Source organism: Phaethon aethereus (genome assembly GCF_964289735.1).
Source record: "Phaethon aethereus genome assembly, chromosome: 5".
Lineage (NCBI taxonomy): Eukaryota > Metazoa > Chordata > Aves > Phaethontiformes > Phaethontidae > Phaethon > Phaethon aethereus.
The window spans coordinates 62841409-62867981 of record NC_138579.1 but is presented as its reverse complement, the minus strand read 5'-3'; the positions used below and the strand labels follow the sequence as shown (position 1 = coordinate 62867981).

At 40.9% G+C, this 26573-nt stretch overlaps 1 protein-coding gene across 1 annotated transcript in view; it reads left to right on the top strand.

Moving 5' to 3' along the window:
• Positions 1 to 26573, top strand: part of KIAA1549L (KIAA1549 like) — a gene marked incomplete at both ends in the record, with an annotated part of 141459 nt that overhangs the window by 67444 nt on the left and 47442 nt on the right. Inside the window, 8 exons of the mRNA XM_082000306.1 lie at positions 799 to 932; positions 3289 to 3451; positions 6634 to 6693; positions 8589 to 8740; positions 10210 to 10381; positions 13813 to 13976; positions 19714 to 19904; positions 23777 to 23904. Of these exons, the coding sequence (XP_081856432.1) occupies positions 799 to 932; positions 3289 to 3451; positions 6634 to 6693; positions 8589 to 8740; positions 10210 to 10381; positions 13813 to 13976; positions 19714 to 19904; positions 23777 to 23904 (1164 nt within the window). The remainder of the gene's footprint in view (positions 1 to 798; positions 933 to 3288; positions 3452 to 6633; positions 6694 to 8588; positions 8741 to 10209; positions 10382 to 13812; positions 13977 to 19713; positions 19905 to 23776; positions 23905 to 26573) is intronic.

Sequence of the window (26573 nt, the reverse complement as noted above, 5' to 3'; positions counted from 1 at the left end):
GCGTTGCGCTGGGGATGGGTCACGCCAACATGCTTGACTAAGACTTGGCATCTGATTAAAAGGGACTTTAGTCGACAGGTTGTGTGGTAACCTGTGCGTTTCTTTTGAGGGCGATCGGATGAGAAAGGGGGCTAGATGGTACATGTACATACTGTTCTGGCTGGAGCCATTGGATTTTTACTTGGGTCCCAGCCACCGGACCCAGGGTTGCTGCGTGACCCCTCTGCGCCGTAGGAAGCATCAGCGCGGAGCAGCTGCAGTGCAGCAGGGCGGCGTAAGCTACGAGAGGGCAGAGCGCACTGTCAAACCACCTATTCAGTTGTAAAAAGGTTTCTTATGTGTGTGCCTATATGCTTATACCCACATACTTATTGCAATTACCCAGTTAAGTATGTTTTTCCTAGCACAAACAGGATGAGAATCAATATTATGATTAAGTCTTGCAAGGCCAAATGACCTGCAAGATTTAAGAGTATAACTTGTGTTTCAGAATGATTTCGCTTACTGCCTGGCTCTGAGTAAGTATTTGCACAGTGAACTGCTCTTACCATCTTATATATCACTGCAGAAATAATCTCCATTGGTTTGTGGAGAGTATCTAATAATGCAATTAAATTCTCACATCTTGTCTTAATTAAGGCTAGTTTAGTGCAGTGCTTGAATGACATAAACTGATCTCATCTGTGGCATTATTTTCACCTGCTTAATTTGTAAATTGGTTATCTTGCTGTCAGACACTGCAGGAATTATGCAACCAAGAATATTTGTCCACATACAAATACATTGTTCCTTTTCCAGAGCTGCAGTTTGTGGGTCAAACAGACAATATACAGTCATGCAAATTTGTTCAGACCATGGAGCAACGGTTACAGAGAGCGTTTCAGGATGCTGAAAGAAAGGTCTTAAACACCAGCAACAACTTAACAGTTCAGGTACAACATTGCGTGCTTTGCTAGTGCCTGTTGCCAAACTCTCTGGGTTATTCTTTCCTATGTGTATGCTTGTATTTCAACATGATGTCTTTGATAGCCACTATGGATGTAAGTTTATGCTTTCATCTGAAATAAGATTGTTTCATTTATTGCAGGAAAGCTTATGAATGCATGATTTATAGAAGGCTTACTGTTATTTTCATGAGTTTGAATTTTAGCATTTGCAGTTAAATAATTTAAGTGGAATTAAAATAAATATATAAAAATATTCTTCCAAACTTATATTTTTACTGAACGTTATTATGACACATTAGCTGCCCTTAGTGAGGCTATTCAGGTACAAGGATGGTGTCATGCGTAGCTGTTTGCAAGATCCAAGCTAGTGGAATAGATTTCTTTCATTTTTTGTGTGTATTCAAGTTCTACGTTCACAGGCCCAAATTCACTATCAAGGGCCTGATTTTTGCAGAACTTTATATGTCTAGTGGGCCAACACCCTTATGCTCAGTGCCAGGCATGAATAAACCATCCTCTGGGCGATATTATGATACGTATTTGACGTCTGATAAAACTCTGTGTATGGACTTGCGCTCCTCCGAATAGCTTCCATGTAGCTTACCAGAGGGAGAAAATTGGTCATCAGAGCTCTGCTTACTTTGGTACCATCTCTTGTGAGCTTGTGCTCGAACTGGAGGAGCTCAGAGAGGTGGGAAAGTGCATGGCAAGAGACGACCTACTGCCGTAGGTGAAGTGATAATCAAGCTTCTCAATAGCTGGACCCGTGATGCTGAGGGGACCTCCATGGTGGCCAATTTGCTCACAGAAGTCGTAGACCTTACAAAGCAGTTTTGTAAAGAGCCCTTGAAGAAGGTGGTAGTCGTGGTTGTTGAGGGTATTGCCAAATGAGGAAGTGATAGGGTGGAGATCTTGGAGGGAAGGAAGAGACTCAAGGGTGTGATCTTCATGATAAATTTTTCTGAAATGATTCCAGTACCATTCAAAGGACTAAGTCAGTGCAACAGAAAATAGTATGAGGGTTTTAACTGAATTACAAACTGAGGAACAGTTCTGGAGCAGACGGAGCCGAATCAGAGAAGGCATTGCTGCATTGCAAGAGTAAAGTGAATGGCAGCAACGTGTGTAAAAGGCATGAAACAACTTCCACACAAGGAGAATTAAATCAGTGATGATTCTCCAGCTGTGAGTGGTGTAGTGAATCAGGAGTGATCCTTTAGAGTTTCCCATAACAGAACTACTCCGGTTTAAATAAAAAGAAAGATCTTTTCACACAGCGGGTAATAAGATCTTGAAGATGGCTGGATGGAACTGGAGAAAAAATATGGAAGTTACAAAAAGCAAACAAACATACAGAATAAGAAGTCATCAACCCTTTTTAGACCCAAGCATATAATTCATGGCTCAGACCACAGCTGTGGGCTGACCTTACACTGTGGAAAAGAGTCCTCTCCTCTTGCCCTGTGCTCATTCTCTGACCATCTGCTCCCGGCCATATGTAAGTGGATGTCAGCTAGGCAGACCTTCGGTCTGACCTCGAACTCTTCTTCTGATGCTTTTATTATACTATGTTTTATGTTTTTACTTAGTGATCCAAACCATAAAAATGGGGTATTTAAATAACATTCATGAATGCTGAATGCTGTCGCCTCTGCCTGCAGCGTCAATAGCCAAAAAATATCCCTCTTGTCCTAGGGCGTAAGTTTGCTGAGAAAACACGTTTTTCCCATTGCTGCCCCGCCTTTGCCTCTGTGCTTCCTGCATAAAACGGATGTTTGAGGATCTGATCCAGTACTCACTAAATAGAATTGGTCCTTAAATGCAGCCATCAGATTCGGGCTCAGGAGGAGACTGGTATAGAGCTAAAGTGGGGAGAAGAGCGGGTGACCGTATGATGCTAGGAACAGAGGAGACATGATATCCCTGTATTTCACATGGTAAAGGGTGTAGGTCTAGGTAACTGCACTAGGAAGGTAGCAAAGAGAGCCAGACATACAGGCCTAATTCCTCTGCATCAAATACTGAACATTTTTTCTGATAAGCACCCTCTCCCTCATCTTACATTGCCTGGTAAAAATCGGAAAAATATTTTCAGTCCTGACTGCACCTTCTCTGGCCGCTGCTGTCCTCCAGTAACTCTGCATGTGCTAAAGTAGGAATTAAAGTATCACAAACTGTTTTACACAATCATGTTGAGTGAGCTATATTTAATCCATTGTTCAAGTTAACTTCTTCCCAGTTTGTTTGTGCTGGTTTTGGGTTTTATTGGTGTGGGTTTTTTTTTCTTTTTTCCAGCTGAGCTGAAACCTAGCTACACATTATTTCTTTACCTCTGTTTCAGATTTTGAACACTTCCAGTGTCTCCCAAGCTGTCACTCTGTATTATGTAGTGAACAATCAAAGCACAACTCTAAATGGCACTATTTCCAGCAACCTTCTTAATCAGCTGTCTGCTGAGCTGGTGGGTTTCTATCTAACCTACCCGCCTCTCACCATCGCAGAATGTAAGTATGCGCTTCCCAGCATGCAGCTCCTTAAGATTCGCTGGCATTGGCCTTTTGCTTTGCAAGAACCATAAGCTTTGTCGTCAAGCTCGCAGATTGTAGGTGTTTTTGCTGACTGCTTTTTAAACTCTTTTTTTAAAAAACAACAACAAAAAAAAGAGGGGGGCATTATCTAGGAGGGGGGTCTGGGTTCAGTGTTTACTTCAGCTGCTAGAAACACTGGCAGATAATTAAGAAAAACACATATATGCTGTCATTAATAAAAAATATGCCCATGCCAGGTTCCAAATAAAATTGTATTTTTTTTTTTTTATAAAACAAACCACAGAATTTCCCCAGTTCTCCATTTTGGCAAAACTTAGTGCAGCACATAAAGTTCATCTTCAGCATATCCTTTTACTTCAGCGGAAGGCTCAGCCCCAGGTGCTTGCTGCAGTGGCAGGGCTGGGTAGGATGCTTTGAGCGTGTGTTTGGTAGTAGGTGAGCACTGTCTACTCTTCTCCATTTAAAAAGTTGTCAGTGTATTTGCTGAACTTCATCCTCAGTTGAAAATGTGTTCTAAGCACTTCAGCGTCAATAATTTGCCTGTATTTCAATTGTTACGAAGAGTCAGAGGTACAGAGAGCTAGAGGAGGTTGTGTGGCTGGCTGGCCGGCGTGGCATATATGCTCTTTGAATCTGCATGATAATTTCTCTAAAATGAATAAAGGGACGAGACATTTGATTGTGGAGACTTCTGTTTAATCTGCTTGTTGAAGTTGGTATGTGAAATTAAGCTCACTGTAGATCTGGGTTCCCAGGAGATCAGTGCTTGCTGGAAGTGAGGAGACAGGGACATGCTGGATGCATCGGGGCAGGGTAATGGACTCTGGTTAAGGAAGGGCAGGTTTCAGCTGATCTCACTCTGTGTAAATCTTCACAAGATGCTTGTTAAATTTGAAATACTGTGCTCAAATACCAGTAAAGATCTGGTTAAGCTTCTGGTAGCTATCAAACTCACCGGTAAGGCTAAACTAGTGATGGAGTAGTTTGTAATTTTTCATTTCACGGGTATTGAAATAATAGGGCATGTAAGGGTAGAGACAAATATGTCTTTGTTACCAGAACACTGAACTGAGTGGATTTGTAGCTTTAGGTAAAATTATTAAGGTGCTTGTTCACTTTCTCATTCTAAGAAAAAGCAGAACCAGGCTGCTGGAAAGTGAGCACTGGGGAAAACACAAGTTACCTTTTTTGTCATTCTGTTTTATTTGCAAACAGCCCAACAGCAGAGTAATTATCTTGTGCGATTCTTCATCAGCTACTTGCACAATAAACTACCTGTGGGGTAAGTGGTCACCCTCCGGTGCGAGGCAGGCAGGAATCCCAGCTAACTCTGGTCATTGTGCAAATCCTTGAAAAAGGAGGAGCGTATATTATTCTTGAGGCATTACCTATCTAAATCAGATGGTTGCAAAAAAATAGGTGAAACTGCCCAATGATGAGTTCTGGCACTGCGTTGGTGCGCTTTTGAATCAGACTTTCCATCACAGGGTAAGGGACGCGTCTCAAGGCAGCCTTGTGTTTTCATCAAGCCTTTCCACAGGCAAGGGGAGGTGGAGGGAGGCTGTTGGCAAAAGGTGCGCTTGGGGACCTAGAAAAGGATGTAGACCATTCATCATCAGATGGGCTCCTTCCTTTTTTGCGGCTGGCGGGTGAGCCTGTCCGAAGGGTGCCCTGCGAGCAGGACTTGCCTTCACGGGGCATCCAGGAGCACAAGGAGAAGGTCTGAGGAAGTGTTGATGATGGCTGCCCTCCATTCAAGTGTTTGGCCTCCAAAATACGCCCGTTGCATAGGAAGAGGATTCTGGTGCTTCTCACAAAGCAATACAGGTGTATGCTTGGTAGTCAGGAGCTGTGAAAGCCATTTGTCACACAGTAAGTGTCTCGTGTGGCCTCGCAGTTCTCTGCCGCTCCGCACACTTGATGAACCGACCCAATAAAGCCTTTAGCTAGTGCTCCTTTAACAACTAATGGCTTATATTTCATTTTGGAGTTCTTGGTTTTATTCCCAGTACAGCAGGTATACTGCAAACTCGTGAACTTAATGTGCACAGTGTTTATGGCTTCTGACTGATAGCATGTCTTGTGAAAATGTTTACTTTGAAAAGCGTTCGATGCTTATTTGTGTGGCAGTGCCGTTGCTTCAGTTTATCAAACAAATACTGCTGCTGTTCTCAGAGCGTGTTATTTCCCAGTAGACTCTGGCGGCTCCTCCAGAGCCCTCGTGGTCTGTGGTGGAAATGCACATCTCGGGACACGCCGCGAAATCCCTCCTCAAAAGCGGTTACTGTGCGTAATCAGCTGCTTTGCAATGTTCACTATTTCAAGCCACTTTGGAGTTTAAAAATCAAGGTAACTCAACAGCCGTGTATCAACGTGCAAGGCATGGATATTTTCTGAATTAAGTTCCAAGTATTAATGCTTTCTGCGTTGCATAAATCTATTGAAAATAATGCTGAGCTGTGTAATGAATTAGCAGCATATTGAACTTTATAGCCTAATGCACCTGGGAGATGGAAAAGCTAACAAAAAGCATCAAAATGGCAAACACTCACAGATGCAAACATATATTAGCAATACCTTAAGTGGTGCAGAGTGAGAGTACCACACTCTTAAGGTGTGTTCACAGTTTTGTTAGTCTTGTTTGTAATTCAGGTGGAACTGCACTCGTCGGTGGAATCTGAACCTGGTTTATTTTAATGTTATTTTAGGTTAAAATGGTGGTCTGGGTTAAGTGAGGGTTAAATCACAGAATCACCATAGAATGTCATCTTATTTTCCCCAGGGGATTACTCACAGAGAGAAAGCAGCAGAAATGTATATAACCTAGACATGTGCATATTGCACATAATTTTTAGTAACGGGCAATCCTGGGCTTTGCCCCAGACAATGTACTAGCCAATATTTTGGCAATGGAAGGTGTATGTTCTACTCTGTATGGCAGTGCCTGTACTGTTTGCGCTTGATGTCCTTTTTCAGGACAGAAGAGAAATTGCAATCCTGAAAATTGTGCCTCTACATCTCCTCCCGGGCCATAGTTCAATTTTATTTATCAGCGTCTGGTTAACCAAATGGTTTTGGGACATATAATGTGTAGGATGTTGGAATATTATGACATAATTTCGACTTTTATTTTAAAGCTTTGGAGTATCCAAACCTTGATGTCTCAGAGTCAACTAGGGACTACTGGGTGATAACAGGTACTTTTTAATCTCCTTTCCTCCTCCGTGCTCTTCAGATAATAATTTTTAGTGCTTGATTCTATAAACGCACCGGTGCAGTAATTTTACACAGAAACATGTGGCTGCCCGCTGAACCTTCCCGTTGCATTCAGGTTGGCAAATGCATTTAATGTTACTCTGGGGCATAACTGTGATTCATCATCTTGAACAGAGATGTCTCCTGCATCCAACACTCACCTCAGTTTCTGCCGCTTTGGGTTAAGCACTTCTGAGAGCAGCATTATCTTACCAGAGTTTTAAAACACAAACAAGCTTTTTTTTTTTATTTTTTTTTTTTTTCTGAGACTTGGATTTAAATCTGAAATCAAGAGAGACTTGTAGACATAACCCAGGAAGAAAGGTGATCTGTTAAACTGAGGAGGGTTGTTATGATTTGCTGACTCTGGGTCCAGGAATTTTTGCATCCTTCACCTGAAGCATTAAGCACATAACTTTCTGTTGGTGGAAAAGAAGGTGCAGAGAATGCTATTAGGCTTCAAAATACTTGTTTTATCACAGTCATTTCACTGGTGTCACATTCAAAATCATTTTGACTTTAGAAGTGATAACTGGGCAAAAAGTGGCCCTCTTCCCCAGACATCTTTGAGTGAGTAGCTACTAAAGCCTTTCTAGTCAGTGTGTCTGTACCTGGAATTGTTTAATGCTCAGGAAAGAGCAAGAGAAAAGGAGCCTGACATGAAATGGATTAAATTCTACACTTTGCTTACAAAAGCTGGTGTGATTTGGCACCTGAGAGAGATATTTTGAGATTAAAAATACGTTTATGCAGAGATTATAATCCTCTGAAGGCGGTGGTATGGCTCCTCTCCATCTGGGCCCCGTGACCCTGATACGCCATTTCATTTGGGTCACAACAAGCTCATGCAACGCTACAGGCTTGGGGAAGAGTGGCAAGTGGTAGGACAAGAGGAAACGTCCTCAAGTTGTGCCAGGAGAAGTTTAGGTTGGATGTTAGGAAAAATTCCTTCCCCAAAAGCGTTGTCGAGCACTGGAACAGGCTGCCCAGGGAAGTGACTGAGTCACTGTCTCTGGAGGTATTTAAAAGAGGTGTAGATGTGGTGCTTAGCGACACGGTTTAGTGGTGGGCTTGGCAGTGTTAGGTTTACGGTTGGACTTGATGATCTTAACGGTCTTTTCCAACCTAAATGATTCTGCGATTCTTGGCTTTCTGCGCTTGCTGTAGTGGACTATTATTGATATCACAATGGAAGCAGTGTTGTCAAAAAAACTACGGTGGTCTCAAAAGATTTTTTAAAATAATATTGAAAAACCATACAATTACGTTAAGCTAAATTAGCATGCAGTATCACTTATTTGAGCTTTATGTAAATTCAGTGTCTTTTTAATTTTACATTCATTTTTACTTAGGAAATGTTTATTCAGTTTTTAGTGCTCTCAACCATATAGCATTTTGTTTCAAACAGAGTTGGACAAGATTCTAACTTCACAATTCAAAACTGTTGGACGAAAAACTGTTGTTTAGTTAGCAGGAGCATCTGGCAATAAGCATAAAAACTGGCATCTCTCAGATGGTTTTCACTTACTTTTTATGTTGAGGATCATACATTAGGGTGCTTGCTGGATACAATTCAGTAAACTGAAGGCCTAAGAATGTTTTTGGAGGATGCTATTCTCTGACACGTCATTGATGTTATCTGTGAAGAAAAGTGCAGGAGGTGAAACAGAAGCACATTATATCCCCACCAGGAATTACTGAGGGGGTGTAAAGGTGTCCAGTTATTTTTTTTCTAAGCCAGTTAGTACATTCCTGTCCCAAACTGCCCTGCAGACCACGTGTTGCTTTATCTGTCCGTCTAAAACGTGCTGATAGGTGATTTTCTGCATTCCCACAGTTATTCAAGGGGTTGATATTGCGTTACTGGGACTGAACAATCAGAGCTTTGCAAGACTGATGGAGCAGCGTTTGGCCCCGCTCTTTATGATGTCCCATCAACAAGGAAGACGATTCAAACGTGCCACTACTGTGGGCAGCTACACTGTGCAGGTGGTCAATGCGACGTCGGTTGCGGCTGGATATGCGTTGAAAAAAGGGCTTTGTTTGCATGTGTCCTGTCTCAATTTGTGTGAAAAAACCCCTGTTTAACAGGGTTGAAATTTCCTTTCTTTTGTCATGAATACCAAGGCAGCAAGTGCAGAACGCATGGCTTTACTAACGGGTTTCTTTTTCTGAAGTCAGCCATGTTTGCATGCCTCTCATCTTCTGGAAATCGGCATTAGTTAATCACTGTTAATAAACGTTTTCTCTTTAGTTGCTCTGAGGATTGGCACAAAGTACATATTTTAGCATAAGGTTTCATATTCAGCGTAATGAAGAGTTCCAGGCTTTTGTTCTGAAATGAAAAAAAAAAAATTTCTAGGTCTTCCTTTCCTAGGTAACTCAAAAAAGCTAGAACTTCTTTTTTCTTTTTGTTGAAAAAAAATGTATGAAGCAGTCTTTGTACAGGTTTAGTCACCAAATCATGTGGCCACAGATCAGATAATGAAGTAGAGATTTCAGTCCTGAGTAACTTATTAATCATCTTTCTCATATTTTGCAACATTTCCCACTCAGTATTTTGAAATGATCATATTTTGTTTTCTCACTAATTTAGCCAACTGATGTTAGTTGTGGAGGATTCAAAGAGGATCTTTCTTCAAAAATGGCATGAAAAGTTATTGCTCACTTTTTTTTTATGTGATGTTTTTCAATAATTACTTGCTGTGAGATATAAAAACAAAGTACTACTTTTCTCATTTCCCTACAATTCTGTGTTTTCCCACCGAAAGAAATTAAAAGAAGGAACGCATCTTTACTTGCCAAAAATGTGAACCTTTGTAAAATTTTCCATGAAAACATGACATATTTTAGTCACCAACATAAAGGAGAAGAATCACAAAACTCCTTTTTCCTCTCATCATTAGAGATGTTTGACACTTTATCTGCACTCAGGAAAGACAGAGGTACAGTGTAAAAATTCTGCCAGTGTTCGGCAGAATAAAATGGAAAAATCATGGTTCTCTATTGTCAGCCTGGGATCGAAAATAATGAGTATAGAAATAAAATATGAGGGGAATTTTTCAACTGCAATATGCTAGTGAAGTATAATTTTCAATATTAGCACAGATTTTAAGAATTCCCTCTTTACAGAGCACTGTAATGTCCAAACATTTGATCCTTTCCTCCTTTTTACTGCACACTTTTCTTAGTATAGGGTTTTACCTTAGGATTACTTTTAAAAATTTTTAAGGCGGCGGTCAGTCCTCACTAATCTTAATAGCCTAGGCTACGAAGGGGAGAAGCTGTGATCCTGTGAGAATATTTGCACGGACCTTATGCTTATACGGGGTTTTGAAGGAGTTCCTGGTGTGCACTGCCTTCAAGTAGCTCCTGGCAGGTTTTGCAGTGGTATAATACAAACACAGTTTATTTCTCTTTCTTATTTTCTGTTTTGTTTTTTTTTTTCTCCCTGAAAGATGGTAAAAATCCAACGTATTCCAGGACCCAAGGAGCCGGCTGAACTGACATACTATACTTTATACAATGGCAAACCTTTGCTGGGCACTGCAGCTGCCAAAATTTTGAGTACTGTTGACTCCCAGCGGATGGCATTGACACTAGGTTATGTTATTCAAGTTCAAGCTGATCGTAAGTGTTATTTTAAAAATTCTGTGGTTTAGTCCTTTATTTCGTCTACTTTTTTTTTCTTTCTTTGTGAAAACACCCGTGTAGGTGTGGGGAGCCTCCGCTGATCACACAGCGAAATTTCAGCTGCACCTTTCCGAGCAACTGCTTAAGTCAGGCTGCTCTTTTTCCTATGGAAGACTGACTGATCTTTTATCTAGTAAATCAAAGCTCTACACCGACTGTTATTTAGCCAATCACTGTAAGCTCTACCATACAACTGATTTTACACACATACAGTTCTATGAGCTGAACAACTTTATGGAACTGCAAAGTCAGAATTAATTCTGATGCTAATGAAATCATGACACCACAGGCTAATGAATGGTGGGGCTAAATTGCTATTCAAATAACTTGTTCCAAAGTAAAACGTGGGGGCTATTGAGATATCCCTTGTATTTGACTTGTTCAAAATAATGTAGATTATTTCTATCTCAAAGGGATTTTTTTTTTTTTAATAATCATTTTCACCAAGAACTTTGAAAAGTACACTGCATGATTGTTAAAGATATTGTTTAGACACAAATCAGGAAAGTGAAGTTGGACGGAACTACTAACGTGTATGGGCAATTTTCAGATTCAAGATATGGTAGCATCATTCAGAATAATATGGCCAAAAAAGTAATCCGTTCTTGAAAAATAAAGTGGTTTTGAATTTCTTTTTTAAGACTTGCACCAGTTACTGAGTGATGGTGGGCATGGGTGTTTTCTTAAAAAAATTTTTGGGGGGGATTTTATGACCCACAGTCATAAACCTGTGATGGAGCTTGGAGGGGCTTATGTACAATAACATCTTGATGTATGAATCGATGCCTTTAGCTAACTGAATCTCTCCTGTTTGCCAAGGTATTTATCCAGATGGAACTAAAATTATATAGTGGACTTTTGTACTGGATCTCCTTACTGGCTAAACAGTGTATAAAATGCAACTCCCTGGTGCCATTATTTCTGTCTGACGGAGCAATGATACTGAAATAATTACATGTAATGGTGATAGGAAAAGAAGGAACCACTGTAATAAGTAATTGACATATCATCCATAAACATAGGATTGAGTTAGAAGAATAAAGCATGATATCATTTCCAGAGAATGCACTATATACTGTACCTGATCCTTGATTTGATCATGGTGTATTACTGACTTTAATTGGACTAAAACCAGGGATCTCCATTCCTGCTTCCAAAAAGGCTAGTATTTAAATCCTGAAAAACTTTGTTTTCCATGAGAATATTTCTTTAACATAACTTTACTAAAGCAGCTATAGATAATACATAGCAGTTTTGTAGCTTTTGGGGCAGTTTTATGATTTATATGGGTATTTAGGTAATTATATGACAGCTGCTGCTCATGATCTAACTTTGTACTTCCATGGTCTGATAAGGCAGCCTCATTCATCTGTAGCTTTTCATACAAGTTTAATACGCACAGAACACTGTAAGAGGAGAATATACAGAAATTGAAATGATGACCCCGGGTAACTGAGATTCTGAAGCTGAAGTATTTGAACTGTAGGAGATAGTTCTATCTTTATGCCTTATTACAGAAAAAAAATCTATTTCTTTCATTTTGGACATGGTATTTGTAGGCTGTCTTTGTATTCCCAAAGAAAATACTTTGTGTGCACTTCATTTTTACTCATTATAATTTCTGTTATAGCAAAATGAAAAGTTCTGTACCAAACTGCAGTAAGAAAAGACATCTACCCTCAGGAGCTCACAGTCTGGCTAGACAATACAGATGAATAATAACAAAAAAATATGGATGTTCCTGTTTTATAACTGAGGGACTGAGTTATAGCAAAATGAAAGACTCGCTTCAAAATCTACTGAAGTCTTACTGAGTTGAATGAATCATGGATTGACTTACTCAAGGTCACATTGGAAGCTGGTAACTGAATTAAAGATGTAAACCAGGATTCCTAAATGTCTGTTGTATTAGCCGTAAGGTCATAATTTCCTCTGCGTTTCCTAGAAAGAATAATTATTTTTCAACAATTGTTTGCTACTCCCACAACAGCAATCTATTATTATAATTACTGTTATCTGATAAAATGCAGATTCAGTTTCCTTCCCCACAGCTCTTCCATCCCCAAACTAAAAGTCAAGAATTCAGAATTATGCAAGTCCATTGAAAAGTGAACCTTGAAGGGCTTCAGCCTGGCTTTTTGGACAGTCTTTAAGCACATGGTTACTGTTCCACTGTGTGCCAGATATGTACCTGATGGTGCTATTCCTACATCACCCAACAAACTACATTGGTTTTGCAAAATGTTGTAGATCTGCAAAGAAAATAGGCTCAAGCTTCAGACCGACTTTCAGCTGGCTTTTGTGACTGCTGCTGAACAGGATGCATTTGAAGTCTGATCCTAAAAGATGCTGAGTGCCTCTGACAGCTAATAAGCTCAATGACATGTGAAAGCGCTAGTCCCCTAGGAAATGGGAAAGGCTGCTTTATGCTGGTATTCTCACAATTGCCTGTCCACGCCAGCAACCAGTAGCATAGGAAAATAAATAGAGATAACATGGTGAAGTCCACAAAATATTTCACTAAAACAAAATTCTGCATCATAAGGAGATTATCTGGTGTTTTTCCAGAAAGAAATTAAATGAGAGAACTGGGAATGTGTCACAGGAGGATCTCTTATGTGTGTGCAAGTTGAAGGTTCTTACTAAGAGACTTTATTCTGATAAAATGGAATATAAAATGTTTTAGCATGACTGCATTTCTGAAAAGTACCCTTTTCCTGGTGCCATTAATATATCTGCAAGTAGCTCTTTCCAACCTCATCATTTCCAATGCTTCAGAAATGATGGATTCATTTTGACCTTAACTATGATAAAGTATTTCTAGAGCACAAGAGAATTATTTTCTTATTCCCCTGTTGTTATCAGCAATAACTATTAGCATGCTTAGCTTCATTGTTTTTGAAAAAACTCTCCCCGTTTCCTCTTGCTGAGCCAGTAAGTCTCTGACACCCGGTATGGACTGCGTGTGCATACTCTTAACACACATGCTACCTTACTACGAGCTGGTTTTGTGTTTGAAAAGTAATTAAGGATGTATTACTTTTAATTCCCCCCCTGCCCCCGCCTTTTATTCTGTAAATGGGCCATTGGAGTGATATGTAGCATGGCATCTAATTTGACTTGGGAGTCGCTGGCTGCTTTTGCAGCTGGCTATAACTGAGTAAGAGAAGAGAGCCCAAGGATTTGTGAATCGAACAGTGTTGCTGATTTTTTTTTTTTACGTAAGGAATACAAAGGTCTAGCTAGATTACTAACAATGCTTTTATACTAGTTATTGTATGGAGCCGCTTGAAGACTGTGTTGGAAGCGATTTAAATCTTGCCTTTGCACAGAGAAACTTATCAGTGTTGGTTTGCAATTTTCTGTAGCTGTGGTGAAGAACCCCCCGAACAACCTGTGGATCATTGCAGCAGTGCTGGCTCCCATTGCTGTGGTTACGGTTATCATCATCATCATCACAGCGGTCCTGTGCAGGAAGAACAAGAATGACTTCAAACCAGACACCATGATGAACCTGCCTCAGAGAGCTAAAGTGAGTGACTGATCTCCAGGTCCAAGGTGTCCATTTGCTTTCGGAGGTTTTAACTGTGTTTCTCTGCTAGATGTAGTTGAAGGACGTTTGGAAATGGTTGTTACTCACAGGTTGGATCTTCGCACTTCCGTGCCCTTGATACCCCTGGTCACAGCAGTTACCCTTCTGTTTTACTCAGGACTCATCAACTTCCTTCACAGCTCGTCCCTTGCCGCGTAGGTAGCAGTGACAGAATGACCGGCACGCAGTGATGTAAGGCACTGAGCCATTAGGACTGGAGTAGGCTTTACTCAGGGCAGCGGCTTCCTTCGTAGAGTTGAGGAAATGGGGTATCGTGCCTAGGCCTCGTCAGCAGCACGTCTCCCGCCCGACCTCGCTCTCAAACCCTTGGCCTGAGCTGCTCCTACCTGCTGTGAGTGGCAACGGCTGAAGCTCTGGGCTTTGGCGGCAGTTCAGACCTGGTCTTAACCAGAAGTTCTCCAGCCAACTGCTAATTCAGGAACGATGTTCTTTGAATTTTTTTCAGAAAATTTCTCCCATTGCTATTTTCCTTTTAGTTCTTTTGAACTCTTTTAATTTATTTGTGGATATTGTGGATTGGGTTCAAAGAATAATATTTTCCTTAAATTTACTAACCCGTAACAATTACAAGATTTTTTTTTTTCCAAATCAAATGTCTTTCCAGTTTGATTTTCTGTCTCTAAGAGGACGATGTCACAGAATACCGATTTGTCTCTGTGGTGAGAAGGGTCTGCCTTCTCAGTGCTGCTATTACATGGCTAACAGGGCCACCCAATGTTGGGAGTTTTTAGCCTACAAAGTGTGTGCGTAAGTCACACTGTTCCTTCGCCCTTTTAGCTGGCTTTGTTCTTCTCCATTGGCATGGGGTTGAAATTATAATTTTTTCCTTTGGTTTCTTCATGCTACAGACAGCAGCATTATTGTGCTTTCAGCTCTGTTGCTTCTGCTGAAAAACGTAGGTTGGAGAGAGAGTTGAAGGCAGGCATGATGCATATGACAGCTCTTTTCTCCTCATCTTAGGTTAGCTGCAGATGGGTGCAGCTGGTGCCAACTGGAAAAAGACATTTGTATCAAAAATGATATAAAAAAGACATTTCCACTTTGGTTCCAATATGCTCATCTATTTATCCAGTGTTATCAAACTAGTGTTAAGACTAGATCTGCGGAAGTGAAAGAAGCAATATCACAAATACAAATTATGTTTGTGAAACAAGCAATATCACAAACACTGCAGTGATATCATATAATGTCCCACTGAAACCTCGCAAATGCAAATCATGCTCTGTTAGGGGCTGTTGCAGATATTATGCACCACTTGGTGCTTCTTATATGAAATCTTATTCCCAGCTGAAAGACAAAATGGGACTAAATTTGCACATTGTTTTGAGCCGGCCATCGTTATGGGATGCTTTACAGCTGAAGAAGGTTGCTATTTTTAAAAAAAAGGCTACTGGTTGAAGCTACAGCACGGAAGAAACTTGAAAGTATTTTAATATTCCATAGTCGTCACTCCAAAAAGTAAGAGAAAGTTGAATTTTTACTTTTCCTGAGACATCGGCTTTGATCAGGGTGTCAGATACATGATCAGGTTATGTTCGTATCAGCAGCCAGCGCGGTCAGAGAAAAGTTGGATCTGCAGAACAAAACCGGTGCTGAGCTCCCAGCAGCCACACTGCGCTCCCCGCAGGAGACTTTCCTGCAGACTTGCTCGCATTTGCCACGGGAGCGCAGCAGTCCGCTTCTAGAGTGCGTTTCCCCTTTTGGGGTATGTTTTGATACTCCATAAAATTTAATTTAATTCATTATATAAAAAGTGATGCATTTCAAAATGAAAACTAAATTGATTTCCTCTTAGTTTCACAATGATGGCTCCATCAAAGAGGTTCAGCCAGGTCTAGTTTAGAGTATATGCTGGTATATGGACTGTGGAAGATAAATTCTGCAGCGGGATTGGGAATGGGCTGTTGTTGTCATTTCTGATTTCAGCATCTTGACGTAAAATAAGGCTAAAAAACTTATTTTGGGAAGATAATGAAATAAGGTTATTTTGAAAAGAGAATTTTATTTTTAATTCCAGCATTAGGGATATCAGGAATAGCGGTAATTACTTGAACTGTAATTGCTACATTTCGTACAGTTTGGCAATACCAATAGCTGATGAGCACGTATCTATATGGCATTTAAAATTAATATATTACATTCCATGACTTAGAAAAGTGCCCGAGACTGCTTGATTAATGCTGAATCTGTTCTGTAAGTGGAGTCACAGCAGGGTGATTTTTAATTTTGAGGAGCAGCTTTAATAGTTGGTTTCTGTGCGTCTGAGATTCTGCTGTTGAATTTTTTGGTACCTTTCGAATATCCAGCAAGCAGTATAGAGAGGAAAACAGAATATTACGGGACAGCCACAACCTCGGATTTCAGCTGGTTTGGTTTTCAGTGGTGCCATTTTACGAGTTCGGATTTCTGAAGCCCTGTACCGAGGGGACGGGCAGAGCGAGCTGCCAGTCCGTCGCTGCGGTCCTGCCACTGCGGGACGGGATGCACGAACACAGCACGGAGCGGTCACGAAACGCTCAGCCTTAAATATCCTTCTGCAGCCGGGGGAGGTGGTGTAACGTAACAGCAGGATTGCTGCTTGTGCCTGTAGTTTAGGAATGACTTTTTTGGTTGTAACAGACTGCGGGCTAAATAAATAGAGTTTAAAAAAATGACCTCTCACACGTAGCGTAGTTTATAATATCTTTCTTTGGAATTGCGTTGCTGTTCTGAATTGCCTTAGCAGTCAGGGACATCTGGACTAAGTTGCAGGGAAAAGGGACCGTTACCATTTTTTTCAATTGACTCTCCAGTTGCAAAATCAAGAAGTATAAATCCAAATGGGTGAAATTCAGATTGGAATTTGTTTTAATGTTCTTTCAGCGCTGTTTTCATTTTAAGCAGCTGTTTATACTTTGAGGTTTTGGATAGATGTTGGCTTTTACCTCCCTTGCTTTCTAACTCACAGCATGCTTTTTTAAAAGCTGTAATCTGATTTGTCACCTTTCCTTTATTTTAGAGCATGAAAGAATAAGCTTGGAGGTAAACAGAGATAAGTCCTGCAGTATAAGATGTGCAAGCAAAATACTGCAGCCCATGAGAAAATGACCACTATCAATTTGATAAAGGGCATGGAAAAAAACCCCAATCATTAGAGAAGCTGTATACATGAGTATACATGTAAAAGGGAGGGGCTGATCATCCTTTTTTCTTTTTTTTTCTTTTCTTCCATTTTTAAAAAATATCAGTGTCTTTTTCATGATTATTACAAGGAAAAAAGTCCCAGAAACAACTCCCTATATTCAATCTGCCCTTTGCCAGGCAATGTAATTTAATGGTCTCATAATTAATTTATTATTTCAAAAGCAATATTCAAATCCCAGCCCTTCAGTCTTTCTCGGTATTGTGGCCGCATTGGACATCTCTGCCTGCAGTGCTTCAGCAGTGCCTGATTGTGATTTTGTCTTGCCAGTTCCCTTCAGGGGTGGTAAAGCCATCTGCTCCTGTGGGCTTTTACAGAGCAGGGTTCCAAGATCAAATTTTATTTAACGCAATATGTCCGCTGATGAGGGTGGCTTTTTCAGCTCTTCCTTTATTGCAGTTTGTTACTAGACATGGTGGTAAGTAGAACTCAGATTAAAATAATCCTTCATTTCCTTCCTTCAGCAGATCCGAGCTGGGACTCTGTAGAGTTCTGCAGAAATTCTCATGTTCTGCTGCTTCTGCTGCTTTGTTTGTTTTTGTTACTTATTTTTTTAAAAAATAAGATATTAAGTGTAAGTTGTAACTTCTACTCTTTCAAAGGCATTGAGGGAGAAATAGCTGATTTAGTTGGCTTTTCTCTTACCTTTTCTGCAGAATAGCTAGGAGGGTCTTGACTAACACTTAATATAGATTGGAAAAGGTTGGAAAACCCTTATTTTCGTTAAAAATATTACTATCTGGGATGTTGTGCAGTAGGTCTTCCTAGCTGTCCTCCACACAGCTTCTGCTTCCCCTTTCTTCATTCCCTTCCCTTTCTTTGTCTCCTCCCTTTGTAGCTGACTTGTGGCTTTTGTGGTACCCTGCTTTCAGAGCAGGGCAGGCAGGAGGCTCCGCCGGGGCGGTATCGTCATGGCTTGCCATGGGGTGGTGATGGTGAACTGGCACGTCTCTGGTACGTTGCAAGCTCCACCGTGGTAATGTGTGGAGACGTTTGCTCTCCCAAATCAGGATTAGCCCAGCTAGCATCTCCTTAATGCGCTGGAGCTACTTACCGGAGGAGTACTGCCGCACACTAGACATCAGCCTCAGCTCAAACAGGAGATTGGGAATGCATGTTTTGTTTTAAAAAATAGAAGACAGCCCCATTTTTTTCAGACTGAGATCGCCTAGGAAATTTATCTGTATTTATAGCTATAGCCCAGATTTAGTAAGGGACAGAACAAGAGAAAATGTTTTTTCAGAGCTCATCCTTTTTCTCTGCCATCAGCAAATATCTTGTCCAGCTGATTTTCTTCTGGAGCTAAAATATTCAATGAAAACATGACAGGAACCTGAGAGAGAGACTATTCAGTTATAAACTGCCTAATTCTAAAGTGTTTCCCAGAGTCTGTTTGAGGATTAAAATCACCTTTGCTCACCTTTGAAGTGTTTTATGGTGCTTTTTTAGCATTCTGTCAATAGTCTTTGTACTTTAGGAAGGACATCTTTCCAGTTTTTGGTAAATTAATTCAATTTAGTGTAGCAAGAACTTTTTTTTTATGCTACATACTTTTTCCAGAAGTGGTGAGGAATATCTTTGAGTGGTTTTCCCCCCGGCTTCTCTTTTTTTCCAGCAGAAAATGCAGTTTGTGGTTTGTTTGTTGGTTGGTTGTTTTTGTTGCGTGGTTTTGTTTTTCCCCCCCTTCTCTTTTTTTTCCCCAATAGAAAATGCAATTTGGAAAGTTAAGTTTTGCTTAAATGCTTCAATTTTTCCATTAAGAGAATCCACCTTTTGGTGGCTGCTTTATCCAGAAGGCCTGGGTCAGTTCTGCTTATTCCTGGCAGAGGCAGCAGGGAAAGCCCGGCCGGCTTTGGGGCGGGAGAGGCATGGCACACGGTGCTCGGCCATCCTGCTGCAAGGCTCTTGCGAATGCCGCTTCCCGAGAGAAACAAGTGAAGCCAGGAACAACCTTCCCAGTAGGCAACTGGCAAACCAAGGGTAATGTAATTTCATTGATCTGAAAAAGATCCTTTTCTGGAAAATGTTGCCCATGAAACTTTTATGTGTGCCTTTTTTACTTTGTCTTGATTTGGAATAAATTACTCCCACTCTCTTTGGAAAGACAAGATTTTTTTTCATAGAGAAGGTTTTCCATTTTCTGTATGGGCTTATTTTTCTTCCTCCTTAATTGTTTATTCCGTATGTTCATTCTTCCATTGTCTGTTAAAGAAATTTCTGGGGGTGTTACAGCAGGGTAAGAAAGGTTAACCAAGATCAATTTTATACTAATTAATCATGTTTAAAATATGTGGAATGGAGATCTTGTCAGAAAATTGCTTTCTTGTTGGGCATTCATATGGCAATCTACATATTTTTACCTGTCACTTATGCAATTAAAGAAGTTAAGGGGGAATGGAGGATTTTATATTGAAGTGGGAAATTTATATATGATGCATGCTGGAAACTTCTTTTTTTCTCTCACTTTTTTTGCAGCCAGTACAAGGCTTTGACTATGCCAAGCAACACTTAGGTCAGCAGGGAGCTGAAGATGAGGTTTTACCTGTAACTCAGGAGACTGTCGTACTTCCACTTCCAGTTAGAGATGCTCCTGCCTCCCAGGAGAGAGAAACTATGCAGGATGGGAGCACCATCAAAACCGCCAAATCCAATGAAACAAGGAAAAGGTACAGACTGGCATGTTTCCATGGAGGGATGGAAGGGAGTATATGCTGCTGGTTGCTTAGGAAAAACCTGTAAGGTTTGGCACCCAGGCTCTGCGTGTGGCAGATGGTTCCTCCATGATTTATTCTTGGCATAATGCTGGTCTGTGCTGGATGTGTAAGAGTGCTGCAAAACACAAGATGAAGTGAAGTCTTCACAGATTGTACATGCATAGAGGAGGTAAATGGGAAGCGGCTCTCATATGTGTGCTGGTGCTGTGCAAGAGACGAACCCAAACGAAACATGGTATCTGGAGTATGAACACCAATCATTTCTCAAATGAACCAAAAGACAGGACCTCAGCCATTGTAAGTTGCTGTAGCTCCACTGACAGACTGTCGCTCCAGAATTGCACCCAATGTCTTCATTAGCAGAAGGGCAAACTCTAAATATCCACTAAATTATGGAAGACCTCTAGATCCAAAGCATCTACCACATGACAAAACTCTTGAGAGTGTAAGAATAGACTACATAACATCGGTGACTAGGGTAAAGTGTTCCAGGTTTGTGATTTCTTCATAGTAACTCTACAGGGTTGTAGGATCACAGATTAGGAGGTCCCCAGGAAGCTATATGGCTCTTCCTTTTCTCCACTGCAGGGTCAAATACACCCCTAACTCAACTTTATCTACCTTTTTTAAAGTCTTCCAGTGGTGGGATGATCACAGCCTCCTCAAGCAAGCTGTTCTTCACTACTTTTCCTGTTAGGAAGTTTTACCTCATGTCTACCCTCAATCATCATCAGAATAGCTGAAGGACGTTATTTCTTCTGTCTGTCATCTCAAGCAAGGAAAGCAGATTATCCCTTCATCCTAGCTGTTTTGCATGCTTCAGGTCCATTTTTTCTTGACCCACTCTCCTTGAAATTAATTTTCAGTGGAGGACCACCAGCTTTTTATTGCTAAAGAATGATACTGAAGGGAACAGAGGAAAATAAAACCGTTAGGTAAACAGCCTGAGTAGAGGTAACAGTTGTTATCTAGTTCCCTGGCACTACAGTCTTTGCCTCTTGAAGGGACTTGATAACATAAAAGAAGACTATCTGGCTAGTGCAGAGAAATTCTATAGAAAATCAAATCTTCGTAGTTGAGTCACCTCATCTAGTACTTGTCAATGCACAATGATATTTTCCCCTTTGGAGTAATGGAAAAGCTTGGAAAACTCAGCATGCTATTGCTGAACGCTGTGACGAGGACGCACTGGAGACATCTGCAGCCATGGGAGATGCCAGGCTGGAAGGTGCCAGCCCGCATGGTGTGGGACTGGAGGACCTGGTGCTGCTGCTCTTCATGGGGGGCAAGACCTCCTCATTTGTCATAAACTGAGGTTTTCCCTATAGAAGAATGGAAACAGAAGGCTCCTGAGCTGGTGTCTGGTTTGGCATACTTCTACGGTTGTGTGGTAAATCACCTGGAATATGGAGAGAGCTGTCTACAGGCAGTACCAATAGAGAAGAGTAAGCCAGCTGAGAACTCCCCTGGTTCCTGCAATTGCCTTGCTGGGTTTGGGTATAAGCCATTGTTATGCCCTTTAGTGTCAGCGATGTGTTGTTCACACCATAAGTCGCCCAAACAGTGAGAGTTGGGTTATATAGCCCGTGTGAACCAAACAGCACTTGTCCCTTTTGAAGTCTTCTGTCCTCTGATGGAATGACAAATGGAAGATGACCATGAGACCAGCTGTGGTTGCTGGTGCTGGGCCACCACAGATCAAGCCTTTGCAGGAACTGTTCTTTAAAATGTTTTGAAGCCTCTCCAAAGCTGTGTGTAAACACACACAAAAAATGTAAACCAGCCCTATTAATTAATCCTCTAACAAAAGTGATTAAGCATTTCACTCAGCCCTTTGAGCACAGAAATCCCTCTCTACTTAATCTGCACAAATTTAAACAAACGTTGATAAGCAAATTGATCCACGAATTCGCAAGAAAGTTCTTCTCATTATAAAACGTATTGAACCTTGGTGCCTTTCTAAGCAAATAACTAAGTTAGTTTTGCCTCCTTCAGGGTGATTACCTGGGTAAGTGAGAACATGCAGAATTTTAGACTTTTTCATTCCCAGGAGCTGTTTCTGGGGAGGGAGTTTAATGGTTTCTGAAGATGAAGAAATATTTCTTGACCTTTATGTATTTGCTCTTTCATCCAGGCTACTTTGCAGCATGGAAAGGTCAATTTAAATCAGACTGCCATGAAGTGGCTGGTAACTGATCAGAATATCTTCTCTGATATTGCCACTGAAGGAAACTTCACAGTTAATAATACGATGGCCACTTAAAAAGGATGAATATTTAGATTAGTGGCAGCAGAAATAATTGTGCAAGCTATCCATACTCACTTCTTTTCCTTGTTCCCACGTGGAGCAGATTTTCTTCAGGTGTTGTTCTGTCCCTGGATGATTTTTTTTTTTTTTTTTCCACTGGACTGGAATTATTCATTAGCAGTGACAGAAGGGTTTCCAGGGGAGAAATGCTACTTTTCAAGATATTTATTCTCAATAGAATTTCACAAGAAAATCCTCAGGCTGGGCTGAGCTGAGCAGGTTTGCATGCTGAGTTCTCCTAAAGCCCTGCAGGTGGAAAGAGCCTTGTTTAAAATTATATATATTTCCACCTGGACTATCTTCAAAAGAGAGTCCCTACAAATTACTTTTCTCATACTTGTCCCTTCCTGTTCTGACCACAGTAAATGCTCTCTGCTTACACCAGACAGGGCAGTCAGAACTGGAGGTAAATGGATATTTCAAACTGGCAATATAGTATTGGCAATAATTTACAGGATGGTTTTTACAGTTGTTTTGCTTTAGTACCATTTCCTGGATATAAAGTCATTGTGACAGCAGTAGAACTTGATTTGGGTTTTTTTGTTTTACATTATCCTGTCATTGGCCACGACAATTCAGGGTGACAAATTGCAGATAGGTGCATGAGAAACTATGCAGCTCCTGTAGATAGTTTTCATTCCTGTGGCAAGTTTCATGTGTAGAAACCACGTGACACTGTGTTTGGATGTGGAGTAGCATCAAATTTGATATTTTCTACTTTGATCTGCTTCTCCCAACTTGTGCATTAGTGTATTTGAGTAATTTTCCCACCCCAAAAAGAAGAGCTTGCCGGAGTTCCACGGCTCGTTTCTGTTCTTGCCCCTCGTTGGGACTGAACGCCCGCAGCGGTTCCGCTCTGCCCTTCCTCCTCACACTGCGCAGGGGCCAGGTTCAGGGCAAGGATATGCAGTGGCTGAGTAAAACCAGCATTTTCTCAGGAGTTTCAGCAAATAACGGTGCTGGATAAACCACGTTCTGTGTAAAGGGGAAAAAAAACCCCAAACCCCCCAAAGCCCCCAGAACAACCAAAACCAAAAACCATTTCTTATCACGTTACGTGAGTGTACATGTAAATTGAGTGAGTGAATTTGCATTGTGGCTGACAATAGCTGAGTGTAAATGCAGGCTAAATAATCAAGGCATTAGTTTAGCCATATATATATAAAAACAAGGGTCTGCTTTATTTTAGCTGTGTAAATGGCACTGAATGGATAACGGGATTTTTTGTCCTCTGCGGTGCCGCTTGTGTCATTGTGGGGGTTGTGCATGGGAAGTGTTTGCTTTCGATGCCACCGAGATGCCCATCAGCCCTGCGCGAACTGAGGAGTCGTGTTCTCCCACTGCCGCTCTGTTCCTGCCTTTACTGCCTTTCCGCGTGCAGTTTATAGTCTGTCTCCTTTTAGTACAAAATCAGACCTGAAAACTCAGTGATGCAAAGCGTGCGAATGAAATAACCTTGCAAGGAGGTTTATAAGGAAGCACTCACAGCCTCCCTTGTTGCTATGGTTACTTGCAGCCGGTCCCCGAGTCAGAACGGCTCCATCGTCAGCAACGGGTCGGGAAAGCCCAGCTCCGGCCGGAGCTCCATCCAGAAAGTAATGGCACCCCAAAAAGTGGCAAAAGACGAAGGAAGGAAAAGAAACGGTGAGAAATGTTTCTTGGTGAAAGCTGCTCGCAGCCGCCCCTGTCGTGGTACCCACACAGGCACTAGCTGTGTTGGAACCATCTTCCTATACCTCCAGCGGCACTTTGGCATTTTCTGTTCATAGCTCTTTGGGGTTTTTTTCCCTTTTACCGCTAGAACTATTTCTCAACCTTGCATGAAACAGTATGGTGTTTACTCTTCGTGTGGGCCTTTGCAAGTTTTCTTTCTTACTTTTTTTCTTTTCTTTCTTTAAATACCAGTAAACTAATGAAGACATGATGCTGCGCTGTAGGTGGACAGGGTTTACAGTTTTGGGTTTTTTTCCTGTGTAGAGCCCTAAGATATTAATTTCCATTACTGCTGTTGCTGAGCTGGCCCAGATCTGACGAAGATTAATTAATTAGGTAAAAATTAATTTGAGAAAGTGTGAGACGTCCAAGAGGTTTAACTCTCCATCTCTTATCATCCTCATTACACCTTTTTGTTATTAACACTTACTGTCAGCTTTTCCTGATGCACCTAGGATCTTACGCTGGATGTTTTTTACAAGCCTTTGGTTGATAGTGGTGACCTTGTGACTCGAGATGTGTCAGGAACATCTGACCAGAGTAGAATGCAATCCCCTTTCTTCCTTGCTTTTCTTTTGCCTGCGTCTCTCCTTATTTCTCCTGAGTTATAGCTTTGCTTCCATAGCTATATTTTCTGTACGAACAGAAAACACTGTAGCTGAACCAATTAACATTTCCCTCTAAAGGGAGGGAGTTAAACTGGATGCGATCTCATCAGATTCCATCCTGATCACAAGGCTGCGATTCTTCTTTGTTAAAAATGTAAGTGTGGAAAGGAGGAGCCAGATCAAGAGAAAATCTTAGTGTAGCTATCTTATCTTCTACTTTTTCCAGTAAAACACCCAGATAACCTCTGTGGGGTTCTCCTGGTACCAAATCACATAATCCCTTGAGGATCATTGTGCCTCATACTAAAGTGTTGCGCAAAGGCTTTGCTGCCCCGGCAGGAATAACAGTGCGATACAGAGACAGCACCGGGGATGGCCTTTGTGCCCTACAGCAAAACCATGCTGCGTTTGTGCCCTCTGCTCTTTCCACACACGTACCATAGAGCATCACATCTTGTGGGGAACGTGCAGTTGATATAATTGTAGTAATCTGTTTTTTAAATCAACTTCACTGAGGTTTATGTGCATTTGCACATTCACACAGAGAAGTGAAGTTGTTCATTTTCTTTTGTTATGTGTTTGTCACCTATACTGCTTTCTTCTGACAGACCTGTGACTTTACTGATTACTCCAGACCTGTAATAAGTATTCTGACTGGTCTTTCTCAGTGAGGTCTTTTTTTTCTTTTTTTTTTTTTTCCATAGACAGCATAACACTATTTCATGGTTCTAAGTTTCAAGGATTGTAATTATTTTTTCACCGTTTCAAATGTAGCTCATTTTATGAGACAACAACGTTTATAGTTTCCAGTGTTAAAAGCTGTAATTTATGCTGGGGTTTTTCTTCCCTATCCAGGAAAGCCAATATTAAAAAACAGCGTCAGGTTATGTTTATACACATAGGCAAAATAACTTAGTGAAGTTTTTTTGTTGTTTCGTTAGGTTTTAAATCTTCAAAGAAAATTGGTAAGAACTTTCAGTTTCTTTGTTAAAGAATTGACTAACGCCTAACATCCTCTCTTGATCTGGGCTGTAGTATGTTTCTAGAACATACACATGCTATTTAAAGAAACCTTTCAATGTAGTATAATGGAATACTGACCCTTTATTTTAAATCTTAATTTCATTATAATTCTAGCTTCAACTTTATTTGATAACAATAACTAGGCACTTTTCAAATTATGTGGAAAACTAGTAGCTGCTTTGTTTATGTGTTTATTTTACCTTCTCTCTTCTGCCTTCCAAAAAAAACCCTGAATGATGGTGATGTTTAGTATGGTCAAGGTGCTCCTTGTTAGGAGCAGCAAAGGAGCTAAATGATTTCTAGGAAAACGTCTTTAGTGTATAATCAATTCACAGTATGGTTATTTGTCATTTGTTCTTACTGCAAGCTGGCAGCAAGACCTTGAGCTTCTGTGGCAGAAAGAAAAAGCTGGGTTTACCTGTTTAAAAGGTAATAGTATAGCATATATACAAAATATGAAATATGTGGTCTGTTTCCATCTGACTGTTCTGGCTTTGAAGGAACCTGTGCATGAAACACCTTTTCTGCAGATCCCTCCTCCTGGTAGAGACTTCAGCTACTTCTAGAGGAGCTTTCTTCTCTTGACTGCCATGACCCTACAAAGGGTTCCTTGGTATTTTCCAGGCACAGATATAAGGGGAATAAATACATTGTTCCCTAGTAAGGAGATGGGGACTTTTTACCTGTGGGCATATCTTTTAAGATATGTTTAAGAAAGTTTCCTGACACAAGCCTTTCAGAACAGCTTCTGAGTAGGAAGATGTGGCTGGGAGCTAAGCTTGGCAAGGGATGCAAAGAATAATAAGGAGGGCTTCTACTGGTATACCACCCAGAAAAAGAAGGTCAAAGAAAGAGTACCCCACTTGATGTGCAAAACTGGCAAACTGGTAACAATGGACGAGGAGAAGGCTGAGGTACTCAGCTACTTTTTGGCCTCAGTCTTCACTGCCAGTCTCTCTTCCCACACCT